At 41.4% G+C, this 22,402-nt stretch overlaps 4 protein-coding genes across 4 annotated transcripts in view; 2 read left to right on the forward strand and 2 right to left on the reverse strand.

The window, feature by feature from the left end:
* Positions 1–879: 879 nt before the first annotated feature.
* Positions 880–1,898, forward strand: ccl34b.8 (chemokine (C-C motif) ligand 34b, duplicate 8). The gene is made up of 4 exons (XM_055057518.1): positions 880–1,025; positions 1,155–1,302; positions 1,458–1,539; positions 1,728–1,898. Exons 1-4 carry the CDS (start codon positions 956–958, stop codon positions 1,752–1,754), a joined length of 327 nt encoding a protein of 108 aa, XP_054913493.1. The 5' UTR covers positions 880–955; the 3' UTR covers positions 1,755–1,898.
* Positions 1,899–2,879: 981 nt separating this feature from the next.
* LOC129377521 (cytochrome c oxidase assembly protein COX19) lies at positions 2,880–4,423 on the reverse strand. Its single transcript, XM_055057520.1, has 3 exons — positions 4,250–4,423; positions 3,322–3,433; positions 2,880–3,237 (listed from the first exon to the last, which is right to left on the reverse strand). The coding sequence occupies exons 1-3, from the start codon at positions 4,329–4,331 to the stop codon at positions 3,150–3,152; spliced, it is 282 nt and encodes a 93-aa protein (XP_054913495.1). The 5' UTR covers positions 4,332–4,423; the 3' UTR covers positions 2,880–3,149.
* A 477-nt stretch (positions 4,424–4,900) lies between these two features.
* Positions 4,901–22,402, reverse strand: part of LOC129377515 (uncharacterized) — a 288,482-nt gene continuing 270,980 nt past the window's right edge. Inside the window, exon 2 of the mRNA XM_055057514.1 lies at positions 4,901–5,724. Coding sequence (XP_054913489.1) covers positions 4,930–5,676 — 747 coding nt within the window. The 5' untranslated portion in view covers positions 5,677–5,724 and the 3' untranslated portion in view covers positions 4,901–4,929. The remainder of the gene's footprint in view (positions 5,725–22,402) is intronic.
* LOC129377511 (arf-GAP with dual PH domain-containing protein 1) overlaps positions 9,173–22,402 on the forward strand; it is a 23,670-nt gene continuing 10,440 nt past the window's right edge. Inside the window, exons 1-2 of the mRNA XM_055057509.1 lie at positions 9,173–9,528; positions 19,120–19,247. Of these exons, the coding sequence (XP_054913484.1) occupies positions 9,438–9,528; positions 19,120–19,247 (219 nt within the window). The 5' untranslated portion in view covers positions 9,173–9,437. The remainder of the gene's footprint in view (positions 9,529–19,119; positions 19,248–22,402) is intronic.

Below are 22,402 nucleotides of genomic sequence, written 5' to 3' on the forward strand. Positions count from 1 at the left end.
GTATTTGTCATCAAAATGTTTTCCAGATTAGTTTAGCAATGCTTTCTTCTGTATAATTTAAGGAAAAAGTTTGTCATTTCAGATCAAAGCAAACTTTACCAGCGGTATAAATAATTTTGAGTTCAAGCTTAACATTTATTTTAAACTTCCATCCATCCGTCCCTCCCTCCCTCCCGGTCATAAGAGGAAACAAATGGGGGCTCATTTTTCAAAGCCATATTTTCGCCATGTTATTCATTCGACATTCATGACATTCATTTATTAATGTCATAGTTTCAAACTAAATATTTAGTTCAGAGCTAACTAAACATTTAGCTAGCTCAGCGCTAACTAAATGTTACGCTACATCAATGCTAATTAAATAGCTAGCTTGGCTGTAACTAAATGTTACACTAGCTCAATGCTAACTAAATAGCTAGCTCAGCGGTAACTCAATGTTTCGCTAGCTCAATGCTAATTAAATAGCTAGCTCAGAGCTAAATTAGCTTTTCAGTAAAATTATTCTACCTATTTCACTTTGGAAGTCAGTTGAATTTGTTAAATCCTAAACAAGTATCAGTCTTATTTGCCTGTGTTTCATTCGGAAGGAGAAAATTTAGCATAAAAGAGAAGAAATTCCTTCGCCACTCTGACGTGGTTTGGGTTGAGCGTCTGTTTGTCACACAGGGCAGAGAAATGTCATCTGGTGTATTATTTGTAATCTTCCTGTGTGTCACATTCCTATTTAAAGGCTTGTATTTCAAAAGTGAAATATTGAGCAACTGGTCACAAGGTAATGTCATTTTGCCCTGAGGAGTGAGTAGCAGAGGGAGTGTCCATTTCTCTGATTTATAAGCAGAATTTGTCTTTAGATCAATCAGAGCGTCACTGCTGCTCAGTTGTAACTCTGAAAAGCAAGAACTAAAAGACTCTACATCTTCCTGATTTTTATTTCATTTTATTTTTTACTTCCAAGATGTCTTTCTCAGCAAACTGCAGAGTGGCTATAATCTGTGCCGCCGTGCTGCTCTTCCTTCATGTACAAGGTGAGTTCAGCTTTCCGTTCTCCTCATTGATCGGCTGCTGACTTGAGGCTTCACACACTGACAACTCTGAGACAAAACCCGGAGTCATGACCGCCATTTTTTGAATGCTCTGTGTGCTCTGTGTTTCAGGACAGAAAAACAGGACAATTGTTTTTCGCGATGGAATTGATCTCCCATGTTGTACGAATACTTCTGCTGCCAAAATCATTGAAGAGGTCCGGGCCTGCTATGAACAGAGGGAGCACACATTTGCCGGTTGCAAAGTGCACGCCTTCATGTAAGAAAATAAGCCTCTTCTCCCCAATTTTGGATTCTAAAAAAAAAAAAAAAAAAAAAACCTCGATTTGGAATTCAGTCAAGATTCCGTTTACATTGCACACGGTATTCCATCTGTATGTGTTCATGTTTCTTGTTTTCCTTCCCTTTGTGCAGTTTTGTGACCGTTTTGAACATTCCGTACTGCGTGGACCCAAAAGCAAGCTGGCTGCCATCAAGACTTAAAGAACTATCCGCTGTAAGTGTCAACGTTCACGTTTGACAATGAACAACCCAGAATAATCAACTGAAGTCAATACCAGGTGGAAGTTGCTTAAATTCCACATGGAATGGACACATTACACATGTATAATGTGTCCGTTACACATGGACACATGTGTAATGTGTCCATTGTAAATGTAATGGACACATTTGCTTTCTCAACAGAAAGGAATAAACTGCAGTGTACTGTGAATTGGGCTGCGGCGGCCTACAGAACCCACAATGCATCTGGAGCTACTGGATATTGAATGGTGTCAGTTTCGGCTTCGTCGTCTCCTGCAGTTGGATGAATTTTTTTTATAATTTTCTTTAAAAATAATGAAGCATCTGTCCAGCGTTTTCCTGTATTTACAGCCTCTGTAAGGCTGCTTTTATAAGCAGCCTTACAGAGGCTGCTTATAAAACTTTAACAGTGTTTTTAAACTTTAAACACTGTTAAAGTTTAAAATGAGGAAAACTAGAACAAACATCTGCGGTGTTAATCAGCTCTCTTGCTGAAATGTCTGTGAGCTTACTTTTAAGCCAATTAGCTAATATTTTCCAGTCCTACAAATAAATTAATTCAATAAGTACACTTCTTGCTTCTTCTTGACTTATTTTTTAATTTTTTAACAAGGCTAATGGTTTCCTCACTGTCCTGGGGATTATGAGGGATTATTTGAGTTGGCTTCCGTGGGATTAATTAATGTAAATTGATTTACAAATACGCCAATGCAGCGCCGTGATACATTTATGCTTCTTCCTGCTACGACCACAAACCAGTACGTTTTAAATAATAGCAGTTGGGATTTTGTGTGACAGGCCAACATGAAGGAAATTGCTACATTTAGCTTTCCCTCTAAAAATACTCAGAACTGAATTTTTGTAATAGTGCAATCACCAAATACGCCTCAATGACTTAAAACATGTGTTGATAAAATGAATATTACATCTCAGGTCCTATAATAAAAATTAAACACACAAGCATTTTCAACGTTTTCAGGCCCTTTGATTTCATTAAATCCACATTTATGTATTAAAAATATACATTTTATCAGGTCTCCTGTGATACTCTGACCTTAAATGTCATATTTTCAGCAGCTGTAATCTGAATCAACAGAAATAAACTAAATATCAAGGCTTGAAAAGGATTTTTGGTAGAAATTTACTCTTTTTTCCCCCCCATCTGGCCCTAATACGCGATTGTGTCGACGGATCATCAACAGAGCAGACGTTGAGAAATGCTTCTATTAACAAGTTGATCTGATTTAAACTCAGACGGATGCAATTGGATTAGTTACCTTAAAGGACTGAAATGAAATCCACCCTCTTTCTCTCTTTCTCAAACAACGAAAACAATTTATTTTGACAGAAACAAAACATCAGCTCTTTATATTAAGCACTTTCTGTTTATGTAGCACATTATTTTACAATCTGCAGTCGCATATCTCAAACCAACGTCCGCTTCCACGGCCTCCGATCCCAGTCCGTAAGCCCTCCTTCGCTCCTTCGCACTGCAGCCTCTCTACCACACGTGTGATTCTGGAGGGCGCCCCAACATGAAGTTCGATTGAGTCCACAAAGACTCCAGGTGGAAGCGACGGCGGGTCAGGGTTTGGATCCCTCTTGGCTGGGAGGAGGATCCATCAAGTCCTTGAATCCCAGTTTCTGCAGAGGCTCCCGGGCCATGAGCTGACTGGAAAACACAAGAAAACACGGAGCTCAGTTCATCTCAACCTTTCAGGCCCAGAAGGGCAACAAGTGGAGCGGCTTTCCTTACTGATCCATCCTGCATTGCAGATAGTCTTTGGACTGCAGCCGGCACTTTGAGTTGTCGAAGGTGTTTTCCCTCAGGCACTCCATGAACTTCTCCTTGAAGGCCTTACACTCTCCTGAGAAGAAGAGGTCGCCGTTCACCACAGATTTGTAGGACTCAACACAAAACGCTCAAATCTAACTGAAAGACCTGACATGCATGTTGTTGTTCGTCCTTCCACTTACGGTTTGTCTTTTGTGTCTCATTTTCTGCCGTTTAGGACCAGAAATCAAAGAACTCAGGTTATGGGTTTAAATAATAAGTTAGTTGCCCTTTGTTTAGTTTACCCTTGTGATTAGCTCAGAATCTAATATATATTCTAATTTAATGAAGTGTTTTTTTAAATATACCTTTTTAGTCGTTTGTAACATTTATCTTATATTAAAAAAAAAATATATATATATATATTTATTTATTTATTTATTTATTTATTTATATAATTTAAATTTTACTAACATGTTTTTTTTATTGTATGTACAGAAATAAGACTTATTTTTGTAACATTTTTCATATTGTGTTTGTACATATAGAAATGTATACATAAAAACATTTTCATTTTAAAAAGATTTTAAAAAAACAACAACACTATTTTATGCTGTTGTTTTGATTTTGCTGTGCTGGTTTCTCTGTCTTCCAATTTGATGAAAATAATTTCTCATCAGTTTCTTTTCTGTTTGCACTTTTTTTTATTAATTACGGTAATTATGTGACTAAAAACAGTCCTAATTGTTAAAAATAGCTTCGAGCTTCGCTCTGCATCTTATAGACAAAACACCAAATGGAGCAGAATGACGTCAAAAATTGTTGAAAACATAAATTTACACGTAAGGGTCACCGGCGGGTCAAAGGCGTCATTTCACCAGAACAACGTAAACAGCAAACAGTCGCTCACCGAAATGATCCAGAGGGAAGGAGCCTTTATCCGGAGCCCGAGGTTTAAAACTCTTCGTGCTGAAATTCATAGCAGTCGACATGTCCGCGTTTATATTAAAGGGAAAGAAGAAAACCCAAACCCGAGGAGCTGCGGCGGCTTCAGAAGTAAACAAGGCTGCGACGCCGCCGTACGTCGCGGAATGTGACGTTTTTGTTTTGGCGTCAGCGTCCAGACATGAACAATTGAGTGTCGATAAGCGATCACATCGATGTTGGTTTCATTTTTAAAAAATGTTTCTTCTTCTTCTTATTATTATTATTTTGCATTGAAGGCTTAAAGCCACACAGAATAAGTAAATATACTTTATTACTTACATTTCTGTGAACTTGAACGGTGAATGAGACTCAGTAGGAGTTAATTATTGATTGTTATTTTATGGGCAACCTAAGGATATAAGGAAATGAGAAACAGAAAAAACAAAAATGTCAAACTTGTGAAGACATGACAAGTTTCTAACGAGAGTGAGAGTGAGATATATATATATATATATATATATATATATATATATATATATATATATATATATATATATATATATATATATATATATATATATATATATACGTGTAATTTATATATAAAAAAAAATTCCCTTCTCACCCACCGCGGGTGGTTCTTATCCTCTGAGCTCGGGTCCTCTACCAGAGGCCTGGGAGCTTGAGGGTTCTGCGCAGTATCTTGGCTGTGCCAAGGACTGCACATTTCTGGACTGAGATGTCTGATGTTGTTCCTGGGATTTGTTGTAGCCACTGCTCCAGTTTGGGGGTTACTGCCCCGAGGGCCCCGATGACCACAGGCACCACTGTGGTCTTCACCTTCCAGGCCCTCTCCAGTTCTTCCCTGAGGCCCTGGTATTTCTCTAGTTTCTCATGCTCCTTTTTCCTGATGTTGCAATCACTTGGTATTGCTACATCAACCACAACGGCTTTCCTCTGATGTTTATCCACTACGACAATGTCTGGTTGGTTCGCCATTACCATTTTGTCTGTCTGGATCTGGAAGTCCCACAGGATCTTAGCTCTGGCGTTCTCCACCACCTTTGGGGGTGTTTCCCACTTTGATCTCGGGGTTTCCAGTCCATATTCTGCACAGATGTTTCTGTACACTATGCCTGCCACTTGGTTATGTCGCTCCATGTACGCTTTCCCTGCCAGTATCTTGCACCCTGCTGTGATGTGCTGGACTGTCTCAGGGGCCTCCTTGCACAACCTACACCTTGGGTCTTGTCTGGTGTGGTAGATCTGGGCCTCTATTGCTCTGGTGTTTAGGGCCTGTTCCTGGGCGGCCAGGATGAGGGCCTCTGTGCTGTCCTTGAGTCCAGCTTTTTCCAGCCATTGGTAGGATTTACTGATATCAGCCACTTGGGTTATTTGCTGGTGGTACATCCCATGTAGGGGCTTGTCCTCCCATGATGGTATCTCTGGCACCTCAACCTCTGTTCCCTGTTGTCTGAGACATTCACTGAGCACATTGTCTGTTGAGGCTTTGTCCCTGATGTATTTATGGATCTTAGTTGTTTCGTCCTGGACAGTGGTTCACACTCACTAGTCCTCTGCCTCCGTCCTTGCGGCTCGTGTACAGTCTCAGGGTGCTGGATTTGGGATGGAACCCTCCATGCATGGTTAGTAGCTTTCTGGTCTTAATGTCTGTGGCTTTTATCTCCTCCTTTGGCCAGCTAATTATTCCAGCAGGGTATCTGATTACTGGCAGGGCATAGCTGTTTATTGCACGGATTTTGTTCTTGCCATTGAGCTGGCTTCTCAGGACTTGCCTTATTCGTTGGAGGTATTTAGCTGTGGCTCCTTTCCTTGTGGCCTCATCGAGGTTGCCATTTGCTTGTGGTATACCCAGGTACTTGTAACTGTCCTCTATGTCTGCTATTGTTCCTTGTGGGAGTGAGACTCCTTCTGTGCGGATCACCTTCCCCCTCTTTGTGATCAGCCGACCACACTTCTCTAGTCCGAATGACATCCCAATGTCAGTGCTGTAGATCCTGGTGGTGTGGATCAGTGAGTCGATGTCTCGCTCACTCTTGGCATACAGCTTGATGTCATCCATGTAGAGGAGGTGACTGATGTTGGCCCCATTTTTGAGTCGGTATCCGTAGCCAGTCTTGTTGATAATTTGGCTGAGGGGGTTCAGGCCTATGCAGAACAGTAGCGGGGACAGAGCATCTCCTTGGTATATGCCACATTTGATGGACACTTGTGCAAGTGGTTTGCAGTTGGCTTCAAGCGTGGTTTTCCACAGCTTCATCGAGTTTGCAATGAAGGCTCTCAGAATCCTGTTGATGTTATACATCTCTAGGCATTCAATGATCCAAGTATGCGGCATTGAGTCATAGGCTTTCTTGTAATCGATCCAAGCCATGCACAGGTTGGTGTGTCGGGTTTTGCAGTCTCGGGCAACTGTGCGGTCTACGAGGAGTTGGTGTTTGGCTCCTCTGGTATTTACACCGATACCCTTATATATATATAGCTGACTGGATAGCTCAATACATAAGGCATCAGTATATCACCCGAGAGGGCAGGGTTCGAATCCAGTCTGGGTCCTTAGGCAAGACCCTTCAAGCTACTGCCTACCTCATACCATGAGAGATACTAAGTTGCATAACATGCCGGCTCAGACGTCGCCCGGCCAAACAAGGTCTGCGTCAGGTGTTGGGGAACCAGAGCACCTTGATGACAAATGGGCTACTGGAACAAGACGGAAATGGGCGAGAGATGAAAATGTGGATCTGTTGGAATGCTACTACTCAAGTAACCCTAGTCAGAGGGTTACATGCAAAGACTGGGGAAGGAATGGTTACTTCGACATCCCCAGTCAACACTAAGCGCTAAACAACTAGTAGCTCAGTGTTCCAACATCCGCAAACGGCAACTGCTATCACAACTTGAGATTGACGAGATACAACACAAATGCTACGGCAAAAGGGAGGAACCCGGATGTCAGGACTGTGGGGACTTAACTACAAGTCCCCACCCAGTGAGGGATACACGGCCCCAATGAGCGAAACAGAGCTGAACGAGACAGCTGCTGACCTGAGAGAGAGAATCATGACCCGAATGACAACCAGGCCCCCGGCGCCAATTACAACGGCTGAGTGAAGTACCATCAGAAAGTCTCATTGAGAATGTGAATGCAGCATTGAGAACGATCCCTACCAACACCATAACAGAAACCAATGAGTTGATCTACAACTCAGCATCAGTGATCCTTGAGATACTTGGCTATAAGAGCAACCATGAGACCCAATACCCACCATGGAAAAGACGGTTAGAGGCTAAAATCAAGGTAACAAGGAGGGAAGTGAGCCAACTGTCAGAGCTCCACAAGGGTACAATGAAAAGACCAGTACCCAGAAAGTACAGGCAGATGCCCATACCTGAAGCACTTGAAACTGCCAAACAGAGGCTCCAAGCCTTGGCCAGCCGCCTAAAGAGATACACAAGGGAGAATGAATCCAGAAGGATTAACCGGCTCTTCTCCACTCAACCAGCTAAGGTGTACTCTCAATGGCAGGGTAATAACAACAGAGCAGACCCACCAAGGCTGGAGACTGAACAATACTGGAAAGGCATATGGGAAAGGGAGGCGTCCCACAACAGCAATGCACAGTGGCTGATCTCTCTACGAGAGGACCACAGCAACCTCCCTGAGCAAGCCCCGGTAACCATCACTGTGACAGATGTTCAAGAAAGAGTCTCAGGTATGAAAAACTGGACAGCACCAGGGCCTGACATGATCCATGCCTACTGGCTAAAGAAACTCACTGCTCTCCATGAGCGACTGGCAGCCCAAATGAACCAGCTGCTACAAAGTGGGACTCACCCTGAATGGTTAACTGAAGGGCGGACAATCCTAATCCAGAAGGATCCATCAAAGGGTCCAGTCCCACCCAACTACCGACCAATAACCTGCCTCTCCACAACCTGGAAGCTCATGTCAGGCATCATAGCGGCCAAGATAAGCAAACACATGGATAAACACATGAGCTAAACACTTCTATATATATATATATATATATATATATATATATATACATATATATACACAAATAATTATATATATATATATATTTTCACAACATTAAACAGTAAGCTGAGAAGATAATATCTGAATAAATTGGCCCACAAGTTTCCTTTGTGACTTTATTCGCAACAAGTGGTTAAGCTGTCACATCAGAGTGCCACCAGCCTCAACCACATTGAAAACATTTGCTGTGGCCACAGAAAGAAAGAAAGAAACAAACAAACAAAAAAACTACTACAGTGGAGCCACCAAAAACTTTTCAAAAGTGTATCCAGACCAGACTAGTGAAAAAGAAAAAAAAAAAATTCACTGTGATGCCAAAATAATTTCCTATTGATACATTTATTTATTCATTTAATCAATAAATTAATATATATTTTCCACCACATTTATTTGTTTAGTTTTACATTTATGTCTGGACTGAAGAAGATGACTGTAAGCCCTTTGGATGAACTAAACAGTGGCCGGCATTTTTCCAGCTGTGGCCATGGCCCCCCTTGACCCCTTTCATGGGATCGTCACTGCAGTTATATTCACAAACGTCTCAATTTGTATCTCCTCAAATCCACACTGAGCTTTTTTAACGCCGTTCAAATATTATCAGCTTGTACAGCAAGAAGCAGTTAGCTTGTAGTTACGAAGCAGAACAATGAACAGATGCTGTCTGTCTGTTTCTACTCGTTTATACTTATCCCGAGGTGATGAAAGTACAACGGACAACACCTTTGAAATACTGATTCAATGCTTCCTCACGTCTTTTCTCAAATTCTTATATTGTATTTTATTTCACCGGGTGCAATGTACGTGTCGTGCCGCTAGATGTCTCACTTCTAAAAGCCTTTCATTGCAGGTGGAGGAGGCTCTGGTTCTTCAGGCTTCATTATTATGCAGTCAGTGAGACAAGGTACCACAGTAATCAGCAGGAGAGAGAGAGACAGAGACAGAGGCTCGTCGGCACGGACAGCTCGGTCTCTGCCGCTCCAGCTCAGACCGGAGGTGACAGGTGATCTCCCGCTCTGACAGTCCGTCCGTCTATCTGTCCGGCACCGGCGACGGATGTTCTCGGACAGGCTCCCCCCCACCGCGGCGAGGCTGCACCGATAAGACGCACACCATGGCGCTGGAGGCGGACGGGAGCAAGTTGAGGCTGCAGGACGTGCTGGAGAAACCCGGCAACGAAATGTGCGCTGATTGCGGCAACCCAGGTAGGACGCTCCCCGCTCCCCCATCGCCCCCGGAGCCGGTGGCGGCTGCACCGGGGGGTCTGGATGATGAGGAGGGAAGATGAGACAGAGAATGAGGCTCACATTCTCTATCTCATTCATTTAGAGAAAGAAGCGGAAATCTGAAATGGTTTTCTTTGTTGTAGTTAGAAGAGGATGGACTCTGGACTTTAGTCTGCATCATACATCCATAAAGATGTTATCTCTCTCTGTGTGTGTGTCATTGTTTTGCCTAACTGTGTGTAGTCAATGTGTGGTCTGTTATTATCCACTGTCAGCACCTTATTACTTACTGTGTGGACTGCACTACAGTTGCTATTTGTTTTAGCTGGAAATCTTTTCAAAAAGCTCCAGTTCCTGACAGATATTTTTTTATGTGTTTTTCAGTCCATATTCTCTCTTTTGTGATTTCCTCCCTCCCTCCATCCCGTACCTATTTGTCCTCTCTGTTGTGGCAGTTAAACCAGTAAGGCTCCAGTATGGGCTGAACGCCCAGTGCTGGGAGCCCAGCCCTCCCAGGATGCTTTGGCCCAGCTCACAGCCTCTCTGAGGCACGGCTCTCGCTGAGTGTGTGTGTGTGTGTGTGTGTGTGTGTGTGTGTGTGTGTTTGTGTGTCTCTGAAGCCAGTGGTACTCTGGCAGAATCATATAGATAGCTCTGTCAGGGTGGGGGTCCCTGAACAGGTGGAGGGGAAACAGTCTGAGATCAGACATGAGGAGAAGATCTTCTCACTGGGTCTGGGGGTGCTATTGGTCACCAAGGAGAACAAAACCTGACCAGGTATCTTCACCGCGCCTATCTGTTCGTCTATCTACTCCTCCATCACCTGTAGGTTTCCACATCCATCCCTTCATATGTCTATTCATCTGTCTATCCATTCATCTATTGGTTTCCATATCCCTCCATCTGTAGGTTTATCCATCGGTCCATCCATCCATCCATCCATCCATCCATCCATCCATCCATCCATCCATCCATCCATCCATCCATCCATCCATCCATCCATCCATCCATCCATCCATCCATCCATTTTATTGCCAGGTTTTATCTTCAAGCCTAATCAGATTTGGTATTATTGCCATACATTCATTTAATCAGTGTTCCTATTTATTTTGGCCGATATGTTTTTATCATCTGTGAAGGGTAGAGTCTTGACCTGAGACCTGAATTTTTGCAGCCATTTTGGCCATGAAACATTTATTATCAAAAGGTTTCAATAATCTCAAGAAGTAGATTATTTCTCCACCGAAGACATTCAGGTGATACACATCTGATGCTCATGTATGTGCTGTGTCTCAGCGAGAGATTCCAGAGTACTGATGTTAAAGTCATAGTTAATGACTCGTGAATTTCCTGCCCCCTTCGTATTCTATGCTCAGTGAGTTTTAGCTATTGAAAGTGCATTTTTAATGAGCGCACAGACATGTGGCCCACTGAACATGTCTGTGCGCTAGTATGTTGGGTTAGCCTTGTAAAACTAGCGTCTTTTCCTTCTCTTCGCATGGATGGTTCTGGACCCTGGGCTATCGAGGAACGATTACTTCGTTAAGTTGTGGCCACTGTTGAGGTTTTAAATTTTACATAATTGCTAACGTTTGGTCATGGCTGACGTTTGAGTCTGGAACACTTAAAGGAAATTAAGCTGCGAAAAGACATTCTCTCCTTCGAAGAGAGAAGTCCCGAGCCAAATGTCGAGACGTCTGTCCATGCTAATTCAACATTTTGGAAGAGTGGCCAACACGAGTAATGGTTGGTGGTGTAAAATATTAGCTTGAACTGCTAATATTCCAGTATGGCTAGCTCGCTAGGTTCAAACTAGCTAGCTAGCTTGAATCTCCTGTCCGTTCCTTCCTGTTTCTCCAAACTCATTTAGCGCTGAATACCCTGTAAGATTCTGTCTAAACATAACACCACAAACTATCAAAACCTTCTACTGCTGATATCATTGAAATAAAGCTAGCTGAATAGTGATTTATATGGCTAATTAAGCATTTTTCAATGTTTGCCTTCATGAGGCATTTAAGGAAATGTGGCAATACAAATAAAAACCATAAGGAAACTCAGTGATCAATCAAAGCTACAGTAAACCCTCTTCTCTGTTACCAGGAACTCCCAGGCTTACAATTCATATCTCCTAATGGTCAAGACATGAATTATTGATGCTAGTTTGGTGGCTCAGTCCCAGCATGGGGACAGAGCGCTGTCTGGTTCACTCCTATTTGTCGGCCTCTTTTAGGGAAGAAAAATGCTTTTGCAGTACTATCTCACCTCATAAAAGGAAGCCGATAGGAATTCTACAAGAGTCATTTTAAACTGTTTTTCAGAAGGATGTTGCTCGTATGGTTGTAGAAAAATAACGTGTATTGCAAGAAACTTTACCTACTTTTTTTTCAGAATTTATGTGAACGAACGTTGTTTGATCCTCTTTTTCAGGCCAGTTGAATAATACATTTAAAAGGTGAAACACAAGAAGTGTGTGTTTCACAACAATAAATGAAATCAAATTGAGATCAGTTTGTTTTAATTCATGTAACAGAGTTTTGTTTTTGTATGAACTTTTGGTATCTTCATTGCTGTGTGTGATGCATTCTGTTTTTATATGCATGTTGTTTAAACATCCGATAGTCTTTGATACTGGAGTTGGTTTGATGATTCAAAACTTGTAAGTATGAACAAAAATGGAAAACAGTAGAAATCTGTAAGAGGGAAACATTTTCACAGAACAGTATACGGAATGCTAACGCCGCAAAATGTTTTGACACGTCCAATCCATGCCAACCCATCTTAGCTGGGGAATAAATTGCATAGCAACAGAAAGGCAAAGTGTCGTTATTGACCTCTGCCACTGGAACGCATCAGAGATTAATTTTTAGCTCTGGAATGGTTCAAAAACTTTACTTTTAGTTCTGCTTCTGGGAACATTAAGAAACCTGGTTCCCAACAAACTGAATGCTCAACATCATTCACATTGGACAACAACTCTGAAATGTATTTCGACCCAAGACCATTCAAGTAGTCTGTTTGGATCAAATCCGTCTGATTTCTGGGTCCAAAACCAAACACTTCTATATTTTCTGTAAAAGGCTGTGGGATTTTCTAACCCATTTGCTCACTGAGATTATCAACACAATGACTCAGTGACTGTGGTTGTGTAGTGACACAGTGATATAATCTGTGTGTCATCATCAGCATAAACATTGTGAAAGTAGTAGTTGTTCTCTGCAATCTGAGCTGTGGGATCATATAGATTTTAACTAAAAGTAGGCCGAGAATACAACCTTGAGGAACCCCACAGCTGTTTTTTGGTTTTTGGTAAAGTTTACTTCGGTAAACTTAGAATTACCGAATGAGACCCAAGTAGCCCCTGTTTACCAATACATATAATGTAAATAATATGTAAATAACCATAACAGCAGTATTAATATAGGACATTGATATAGACAGACATTTTTAGACCGATATGCCCCTAATACCAGACAGTCCCACCCAATTTTCCAGTCTAGAAATCTGTATGTTTTGATACATTTTCAAGTACTGAGTTTGAATAACACCATGACAGACATTCTAAATCTATCACTGTTAAAGTTCATATTGTAAATAGCCTTTATTTACTTTGAAATGTGTAGTTTTTCTTATTTATCTGTAAGGTCTCAAAAACAAAAAAACTACCCTTGTTGAAATTCTGTCTACAAAAGAAATCAGAAAGAATTATCAGTTGATGGGATAATATTTTGTTTTCTGGGCCGCGTCTGTTTTCAGAAAATTCCAATAAACTCGTTATGATGTCATCATCGCCATATAGTCAAAGATGTCAATGATGGCTTTTTTGTCAACTTCCTGCCACAGATGTGCCTCAACGAGACCAGAAACGGAACGCAACATAAACTGACTGCCATGTGGGTACAGGGGATTTTGACTATCATGCAAGCAACCGTTTTTAGTGCTCAGTTTACTGTAGGTTGAACACACATGTCACTTTCCATAAGTGAGGGGGGGATTGTAAATGCTCTCCAGCGGCCAGGAGGGATGAAACATTTTAAACCACATCTTTATTACGGACTGGCCAAAAATACAGAATTGGGAAACTTTTGTTTCCGTATCAGTGAGTGGAAGAGTCGGGTTGTGCTGCCTGTAGGCGCTCACAGAAAACCGTAGCTTAGATTATAAGCATGAGAAGAGTGTAGGTGTGTTACTTTTAGCGCCATAGTGATTAATCGGACTCTTGAAATAGTCAACTAATTTAGTAGTCGATTAATCATTAACTGGAATACACACAAAAAAGGCAATTTGCTGAAAGAGCAACATTTCCCAAGCAGTTTGCAATTAAGATAAAAAAAAAAAAACATACGTTCCACCTAAAACTTGAGCGTACACTAAAGAAATGCTGTTATTGCATTTTAGGCAATAAAATGTCTATTTTTTCTCTGAAAAATGTAATTATTTGCATCTTACCAATGGACTTCTAATATTTTATCTTAAAAAAGGCTTAAGTGGTTAAATAAAAAGTCTGCAGAATGTGGCAAAGTATTTTCCTTTCCCCCCCGATTAATCGATTAATCGTCGATTGCTACAATAATCGTTAATTGCAGCACCAGCCACTTTGATAGCAAGGTGTATCTGCTTGCACTGGACGGTGGCCGAATTAAACCCTCTGACTGAGACAAACTCAAATACACGATCTGGGGTCGTCTCAAGTCTGGCAGCAGTTAATCAAATTTGCGAGAAGTCAGCGTGCTGTATGACATCACACGCTGTGCATTTACAGCCTCCATAGTGAAAACAGGGCTTTTCATCATCAGCAGTAACCTGGCTGACCTCTGTGCCAGTCTTCCCGTATCCCCTCCATCCATTTACTGAACAGAAACGCTGTTAGATGGAAAACACATAAACGTGAACTGCTCGTTGAGTTTTATGCTCCCCTCCTCACCCTCTAACTTTGCTGGTGAGCTCTGTGAGGGCCACAGAGAGGCTAAGCTGGGAGCTTATACGGCAGGGTTTCTCTGTAGCTCAGCAGCGTCGCAGTTCTGCCCTCTGCGAAGGACGCACAGATGAGTTATTCCCACCTGAGAGGGCTCAGAAGTCCTCTGCGGTGGTGGGGAAGATGTTTGTCGAAACGCAAAAAAAAAAAAAAAAAAAAATGAGGGAAAACAAAAAAAAAAAAAAACAGCAGCAGCTCTGATGGGGATGTGAGGCCTAAGCTGTCCTCGGATATCGCTTTGTGAGTTACTGGTTAGATATTTATTGGAAAAGCAGGATTCCAACATTTTCGCATGTTCTTCTGAACTGCTGGTAAATCTGTGAGAAACGATTCCAGCTAATCACAGTTGGGAGTTGTTGTCCTTGGGTTGATGTTGTGAGATCTTTATAATTATGGTTAGTAGTAACTGTATTGATACAGTTACTAATGTAACTAATGTAATGTAAGAGGAATCTTACAATGTTCATCTTAAAAACTTAGCCATATACAGCTGTTTTAACCTCGCTGCATTTTAGGCAATGACATGTTTATTTTCGAGGTGAAGGCAGCAAAAGTACAAAAGTCGGAGTAAATCATAAGTAGAGTACCTTCCTTCGTTGGTTTCTCTGTTAGTTCCTTCTTTTATTACTTTGTTCGTTGATTTCTTCCTTTGGTTGTTGCTTTGTTCATTTGTTCCATCGTTCATTCTTTGTTCGTTCCTTCGTTCAGTGAACAAAGAACATTGAATGAAGGAGCGTTCATTCAATATCGCTTCATTCGACATCAAATGAACGTTGACTCCTTTGTTCGTTCCTTCAGTTTTTCCCTTCTTCGTTCGTTCGTTTGCTCCTTTCTTCATTCTGTCGTTAATGTATTCCTTCGTTTGTTCCTTCATTCGCTCCTTTGTTCTTTCATTTGTTAGTTCGTTTCAATGTTTTATACTTTATTCATGCTGTCGTTCGGTACTTTCTTTGTTCCCCTGTTTTTTCTTCCTGGTCTGGTTTGGGAGTTCTTGCAGCTTGTTCTTGACATACATTCTGAGCTAAACTTTTTCTCTCACCCCTGGCTTTTGAGAAGCATTGATGATCACATGGTGCCTTCCACGAAGCTTGCCTGCGAGAAGACCTGCGCCTTAGTTTTTTAGCGGTATGAAACGTCCCGGCCAGCAAGAATTCTTCTCTAGCTCTCGCCTCGAGTTAAAAGCTCATTTTTCTGTTCCTGCAAAAGATGTGCAGAGCTTAAATCCAGACGGCGTCTTATTATCGGCGCATAGCCTTGGATGGTACAAGTGGATTTTCCCTCTTGTGCAGTTGTTTATTCTAAACAGGATGTAGCTTAAAATAAACTGTGTTGTTTCCATCTGCGTCCACAACACAAATACGTTCATATTTCTCTCTATTTAAAACTGCTCTCTTCCCTTTCGCTCTTAAATGAACGGCAATATGTGTGCAGACACTTTTATTCCTATGTCGATAACCATCGCTGCAAATTTGAAAGCAAAAAGATGGTGAATAAAGCTACATGACTCTGTGTTTCCTGCAAAGGATTTCACTAACAAAAGAAAAAAACAACTTCTTATCCAAATTGGAGCAACAAAATCAACACAGTCTGTATATTTATAGAATAATCAAAGAGCATGTGTAATGATTAAGTTTCATCTTTTCAAGGCAACTAAAATGCGAAAGGCAAACATTTTATTTGATCAAATCCCCACCGCCACCCTGAACCGAAGGTAGCACACGTTAAGTAAAATCAAAGAAGCTTATGGAACGGCAGCATCTTCCTTTGTGCTGATGTTTGGTTTAGTGTAAGGGTCGCGACCTCAGCTGACAGGACCAGCTGGTTAATTCCCACCAGGATGCAAGTGGCCATCTGCATTTGCATCCAGACCTTCAAATGATGTGTGTGAAATACAAACAGGCATTTTTTTAAATCAAGTATTATTATTATAGTCTGCAATAGAAACCAAGGTGCAACAGGACTATAATAAAACATTTTTCAGACTTAGTTCTGTGTATTTTATTTACTTACCTTTTTTTTTTATTTCATCCCTCTTTGAGCGCAATTTCCCCATGGGAAACATGGTGGTGGCAGCATCATGCACAACAGTCAGGCAGACGTTACTTTCTGCGATGTCTTAAAACGATACGTTGATGTTTCCGGTTGTAATTTGACAAAAATCAATAAAATGCGAAGACGTTTCGGCAGCGATGTCCAAACTTTTTCACCCCGGGAGCCGAAAGTTGTCACATTTATATTACTGGAGGGCCACAAAATTAATGAAATGAAAAAATGCTGAACTTAGTTCACTGTGATTTTGTTTTTAGTTTTACCTGCTGAACTATAAACACATATTCAAAATGAAATATCAATAAAATGAAGTACCCAAAAAGGTCAAATTTTTTGTGTCCTCTTCTGTTGATCAGATTTTGACCATGCTTGACTTATCTTCAGAGGCCGAACAAAATCATTTCAAGGACCACAAAAGGCCCCGGGGCCACACTTTGGACACCATCAAGGTGTTTGGCTGTTACTGGAAGTCACTGTGTGCGGAACTAGCATGCTTTCAGCTTGCTGCTTTGAACCACACATCTTTTAAGATCGCTCTCTGTTTATATATGTGTGTGTGTGTGTGCGTGCGTGTGTGCGTGCGTGTGTGTGTGTGTGTGTGTGTGGTAAGTCAGTCATCATGCTGTGGTAATCTTCCTGAGTGCTGCCTGCTCATCTACAGGCTCTGACTCAGACAGAGATGACCTCACGGCTAAATGGCAGGTGGCGTGTTTTGGTGTGTGCTGGAGCCGTTGTGTGGGTGTGTGTTTGTCTCTGTGCGTGTGTGTGTGGTGTGTGCGCGTGTGTGTGTGGGTGAGCATCGTAAGCAGGAGGCCTAGTAGGTCTTTAAAGAAAGACGTTTGATTTATTCACACAGAGGCCTGGGTGCAGTTGTGCTTAATCACAATCCAGAATGATTAAAGGATAAGGCGACATCGATCGAAGCTTTGCTCGCTAATCCCGGGGCGACGGGGACAAATCCGAGGTGGGTTTTTGTTGAAATGCTGCCAAAAACCTCAAGAGATTTAAATCTTCAATCCCGTTCCCAACATTAACCCTGAACTTTTTCATCTCTGAGTTATTTTAATGTCCACTTCGACGAGAGACATTGAAACTTTTGCAGCGTCGTTTTGTGGGTTTCTGTCAAACACATTTTTTTGTTAGATTTGAGAGACTTTAAAAGAATGGGATTTTCTGAGTTACAAACGATGTAAAATGCTTAAATGTAGACTCTTCATCATTTTTCTACTCTTCTTGGATGTTGACTTGGGCTGCAACTTACAATTATTTTAGCAATCGATTATTATAACGATTAATCAAATACAAAAAGAATCACAATACTCTAATATTGACAGACTTTTCATTTAGCTTCTGACCTTTACAGTAGTAGAAATACTTAAAGATACACAAATGAACAATTCAATTCCTTTTTTAAACAATAAAATGCAACGGCAGTATTCCTTTAGCGTACGATTGATCATTTGTAGCAAAGGATTCATCAATACAGCGAAGGATCGATCAGTTGAATATTTTTTTTACATTCACCAATTAATAATTAATAATTAGACAGCAAAAGGTGAAAAGGAAGATTTTTTTTCACAGAATTTGAACCAGGTGAAAGTTTTTCTCATCTTATGCTAAATATGTAAATAGAAATATTTACACACTTTTGATTTAGTGTCTGTTGTGAATGTGTTGTTCTTTCACCAAAAGGCCATTTTTGTCTTAAAATTTTTTTTTAAATACTCCAGCTAACAATTAATCGATTACTAAATCAGTTGATGATTATTTCAATTATTAATTCATCGTGATTAATCGTTTCAGACCTAGCATTGGTTCTATTCTCCTACCTGTAGTTCACACTTCATTTGTTTTCTCTCTCTCTTTATGTGTGTGTGTGTGTGTGTGTGTGTGTGTGTGTGTGTGTGTGTGTGTGTGTGTGTGTGTGTGTGTGTGTGTGTGTGTGTGTGTGGGACTGACTGACTGACTCAACCGTTCCACTGCTGACCACCCACGGATGCTGCTACCGCTGTGTTGTGGTGTAGTCCCTCACGTTCTCTAGCTACTGATCGGTGTGTGTTCGGCCGCAGATTCAGGTCACACTCGGCGCCCGTACATCAGGGTGTTGCAGCGCACGCGCGTGTGTGTGGGTGTGTGTGTGTGTGTGTGTGTGTGTGTGTGTGTGTGTGTGTGTGTGTGTGTGTGTGTGTGTGTGTGAGTGTGAATTCTCTGCTTTCGTTGGAGCCTGTGTGTGTTCCCCTAACCTGATAACTGCCTCATCTCACTTCTGATCAGATCCCAGGTGGTCTGCTTCCTGTTAGAGGGCCGCAGCGAATAGAGTTTCCATCAAACGCGATCTTGCTTTATGAGCATTGACCCTCTAAATGTACTTCTGTGCCCCCTCCCCTCCTCTCCTGCCCTGACCAGCACCGGCACCAGTATTTATTACCCAGACTCTGTCAGCCTGTCGTCTTGGTTGCCTCTCCGTCTGAACTCACATCCTTCCCTATTGCCTCCATGTCTGCTCACACCACATTGCCTCTTTAATTCTCCCTCATCTCTCACAGAGCCGGACTGGGCGTCGCTGACTCTGGGCGTGTTCGTTTGCCAGGCCTGCTCGCTCCTTCACCGGAGCATCCCCCACATCAGCCGGGTCAAGTGGGTGCAGGACACGTGGGAGGACAGCGAGGTGGAGGTAGGCTGAAGGAAAGAATAAATGCTTATTTTCTTTTTTTTTTAGAAAAAAAAAAGAAATGTAAATACTGTGGCCTGCGTAAGGGCTGGACTGTACGGCTGGAAAATGCATCGTGACATAAGCGTTTTACATCAGTCAATATCGATAATTATCGATTAGCTGTTTTTGTTTTAGATGTCTGAATACCAAACTGATGACATGACCTTTCTAGTTTTGTCCTTTATCATTGTCAGGCACGCTGGCGAAACCTGCGCAAGTTACTCTAGGTTGCTAGGTAACCACAAGTTACTCAAGTTGTTGCTAGGTAACCAAAGACTTAGTTGACGCCTCACACCTTTCTTAGCCACCCTTGAGAGGTTGAGCGGCTAAAGCCTCCCGTCTGCCTACATCTCCCAGAATGCTGTGGGTTCTACATTGTAGTTCAGTGAAGTGACTGAATATCTGGTCCTGTCCCACGGTTGTGGTTGATGGCTGGGATGGTGAGTGGAGTTGACACTCACCAGCGTGGACTCTGCAATCTGGACCTGAACATGTGCTGGCGCGAGCAGGGGAACCTCACGCGCGCGGCAGGAACTAAATGCACGATGGCTTACTGTGTTACTACGTGGTAACCTTGGTAACTGTGGTCCCAGGGTCTTGTCCTGGTCCTCCATTAAGACATTTCAGGGAGTCCTTGAAATGTCTTAAAAGTTCTTACATTCACAAGGCCTTAGAATGTCTTAAATCATTTAAAAAATACATAAGATCACAGGCCTTAGATTTTGTTGTGGCAGGACAATTGAATCTCTTCTGTTCTACATAGTTTATGTTTTTGCAGTACATTTCTGTCTGCCACATGCTTGAGTCACATGCAGATAGATACCTTCATTCTGTTCGTTGACTAGCTGCTTCTTAGCTAGCTCGCGTTTTTGCGTCTGCCTTGTTACAATTGATTCACTTCTGTTGTGCTGAGCATTTTGTGTGTCACAGTTGAAGAGAATCTGGAAAAAAAAAATAGACCTCCTTGAATGTGATAAAACTTGAAGTCACAAATGAAATACTTTCCACACTGTGTGTTTGGTATGCTTTATTTAACCATGGAAAAGTCTGAAATATGTTAGACTGTTAATCGGGATGAGTAATAAATAACCAAACCGTGTGCCAAAGCAGACCGCCAGAGAGAGGCATCCCAACACCGACTCTGACCAACACAGTGTGTGAGGAGGTCTAAACCTCTCCATGGTAGCCAGCTCTCACAGTTTGAGCTCCTTTTCTAATTTAAGCTTGGATACACTGTTCATGTCCAGCAGACTATTTTTTGGGATTGTGTTCAGACTCTGGGAATAAACGTTCGTAAGTTACCCTGGGAGACCTGGTTGTGGCATTTACACTAACGCATAGTAAGGAAACAGTCCAAGCAGAGAGCTATGCAGACTTTAAAATAAGATTTTATTTTAAATTTTGCATTTTGCGTTTTGGAAAACTCTAAATTATTAAATGAACCCGTTGTTTCCAGTGGCTATGTAATCTGTAGCCACTGGACATTTGGCTGGACGTGGATCCATATTTATCTTCAGATTATTATTTATGAACTGGAGGGCACAGAAAGGTCAACAGGCTGTTGAGTTCACAGTTGGAGAACTGTCTCCATGACAACCAGAAGACACTGTGTAAATGCAGACCGGTTGCTTTGGTGTGATGCCAGAAAGAAAGAAAGAAGGAAAGAAAGAAACAAACAAAACGCTCGTATTCTGGAAACTGAAATGCGTCAACATGGCGTCGTTTACAGGACAATGCAGAATAGCAGACCGGTTTGCTCCAACGAAAGCCGCAGATATAAACTGTTTCCTCACTTAGAGCCAGTTTGAACCTAGTTACTGGACCTTATTGTATTGGATGAGGGAATGACATCATAATGACAATGTCATGAAAATTTACTCGGCTGGCAGCAGGAGTACTGCAGTTTTTTTTTTTTTTTCTGTTTTGGTTTTTCTTTCCTTTTTTTCAGTAATAAGAGAAAAAAAGTTTAAATAATAATTTTAAAAAAGTTTTATTTTTAAACTAAATCATTAGGCCTTTATTATTATTGCCACCAGGGCCTGAAAATACTGTGAATATATCAAAGATGCTAATGTAAGAAAACTTTTGAAAAAACCTCTATAATACGAGTCAAGGATATTTTATTTCTGTGTGGTATTAATAAAGTCTTTTTAAATCAAATTCAACTAAAAAAAAGAATGTTTATTTTGCCTATTGTCTCATTTGGCCCAAATGTTCATGTTGATGCCATCCCCAGTTTGCAAGCGAGGCTCCACAAAAGTTTTCCACTGGGGCTTTTTACACACCTGACTGTTCCTTGGGAAGATGCAGTTGCTAAGCAACCAGCTGAGAGTCCAGGAAGCTAGTGATATCTTCATTTGAGCCTCAGCAAATAATCCACTAAGCTTATTTCCCAAAGTGCTGAACCCAGCGCCTCATTAATACGACTGTACCAGCTCTCAGTTTGATCAAATCAGCCGTGTCGACTTTATCTTTTAACTCCAGATTCCTATCATGAGCAATTCCCAACATGTGCGAGATAAAGCCACGTATTTCCATGTGACCGCGCTGAATAGCACACAAAATACATCACCCAAGAGGGGCCACTGGAACTCAATTAGCCTGAAATGTCTCTGGTGTTTGATTAGAAAGGAGGCAGTGATGGATCATGTTCTTTATAATGAGATGGGATACGAAGTGAAGAGGACGCTTTATGTATTTTCCAGGCACATTGAGCCAGTTTATAGCACAACAAAGTAACTGTTACCTTTATTTGTTATAATTTTTTTTTTTAAACTGCACATGTCAACAAAAAACATTTTAACGGTGCAGGTGTTAGCAAGTATCTGTGGAATTAAAGTGCATGTTCTTATGTTTTTCCCTTAGTGTAACATTACATTTATACCCCAGAAAAAGAAAGAGACGCCTTAAAAGAATAAAAAGCATAAAGACTTTTGTCACCTGTTTTACAGCATTGATGTGTCAACAACTGGCTAATGTGCAACAATCTTTTGATCGCTAAAATCTCGCGCTCTAAAGATTACTTTGACTAACTGTGTCACAGTAATCTTTAAATGATTTTTTTGACGTAGATTTTTTTTAAAAATTTTTATACGATATACTGAATAATATTTCTG

Source organism: Poeciliopsis prolifica, unplaced genomic scaffold (genome assembly GCF_027474105.1).
Source record: "Poeciliopsis prolifica strain line A6 unplaced genomic scaffold, Auburn_PproV2 SCAFFOLD048, whole genome shotgun sequence".
NCBI lineage: Eukaryota > Metazoa > Chordata > Actinopteri > Cyprinodontiformes > Poeciliidae > Poeciliopsis > Poeciliopsis prolifica.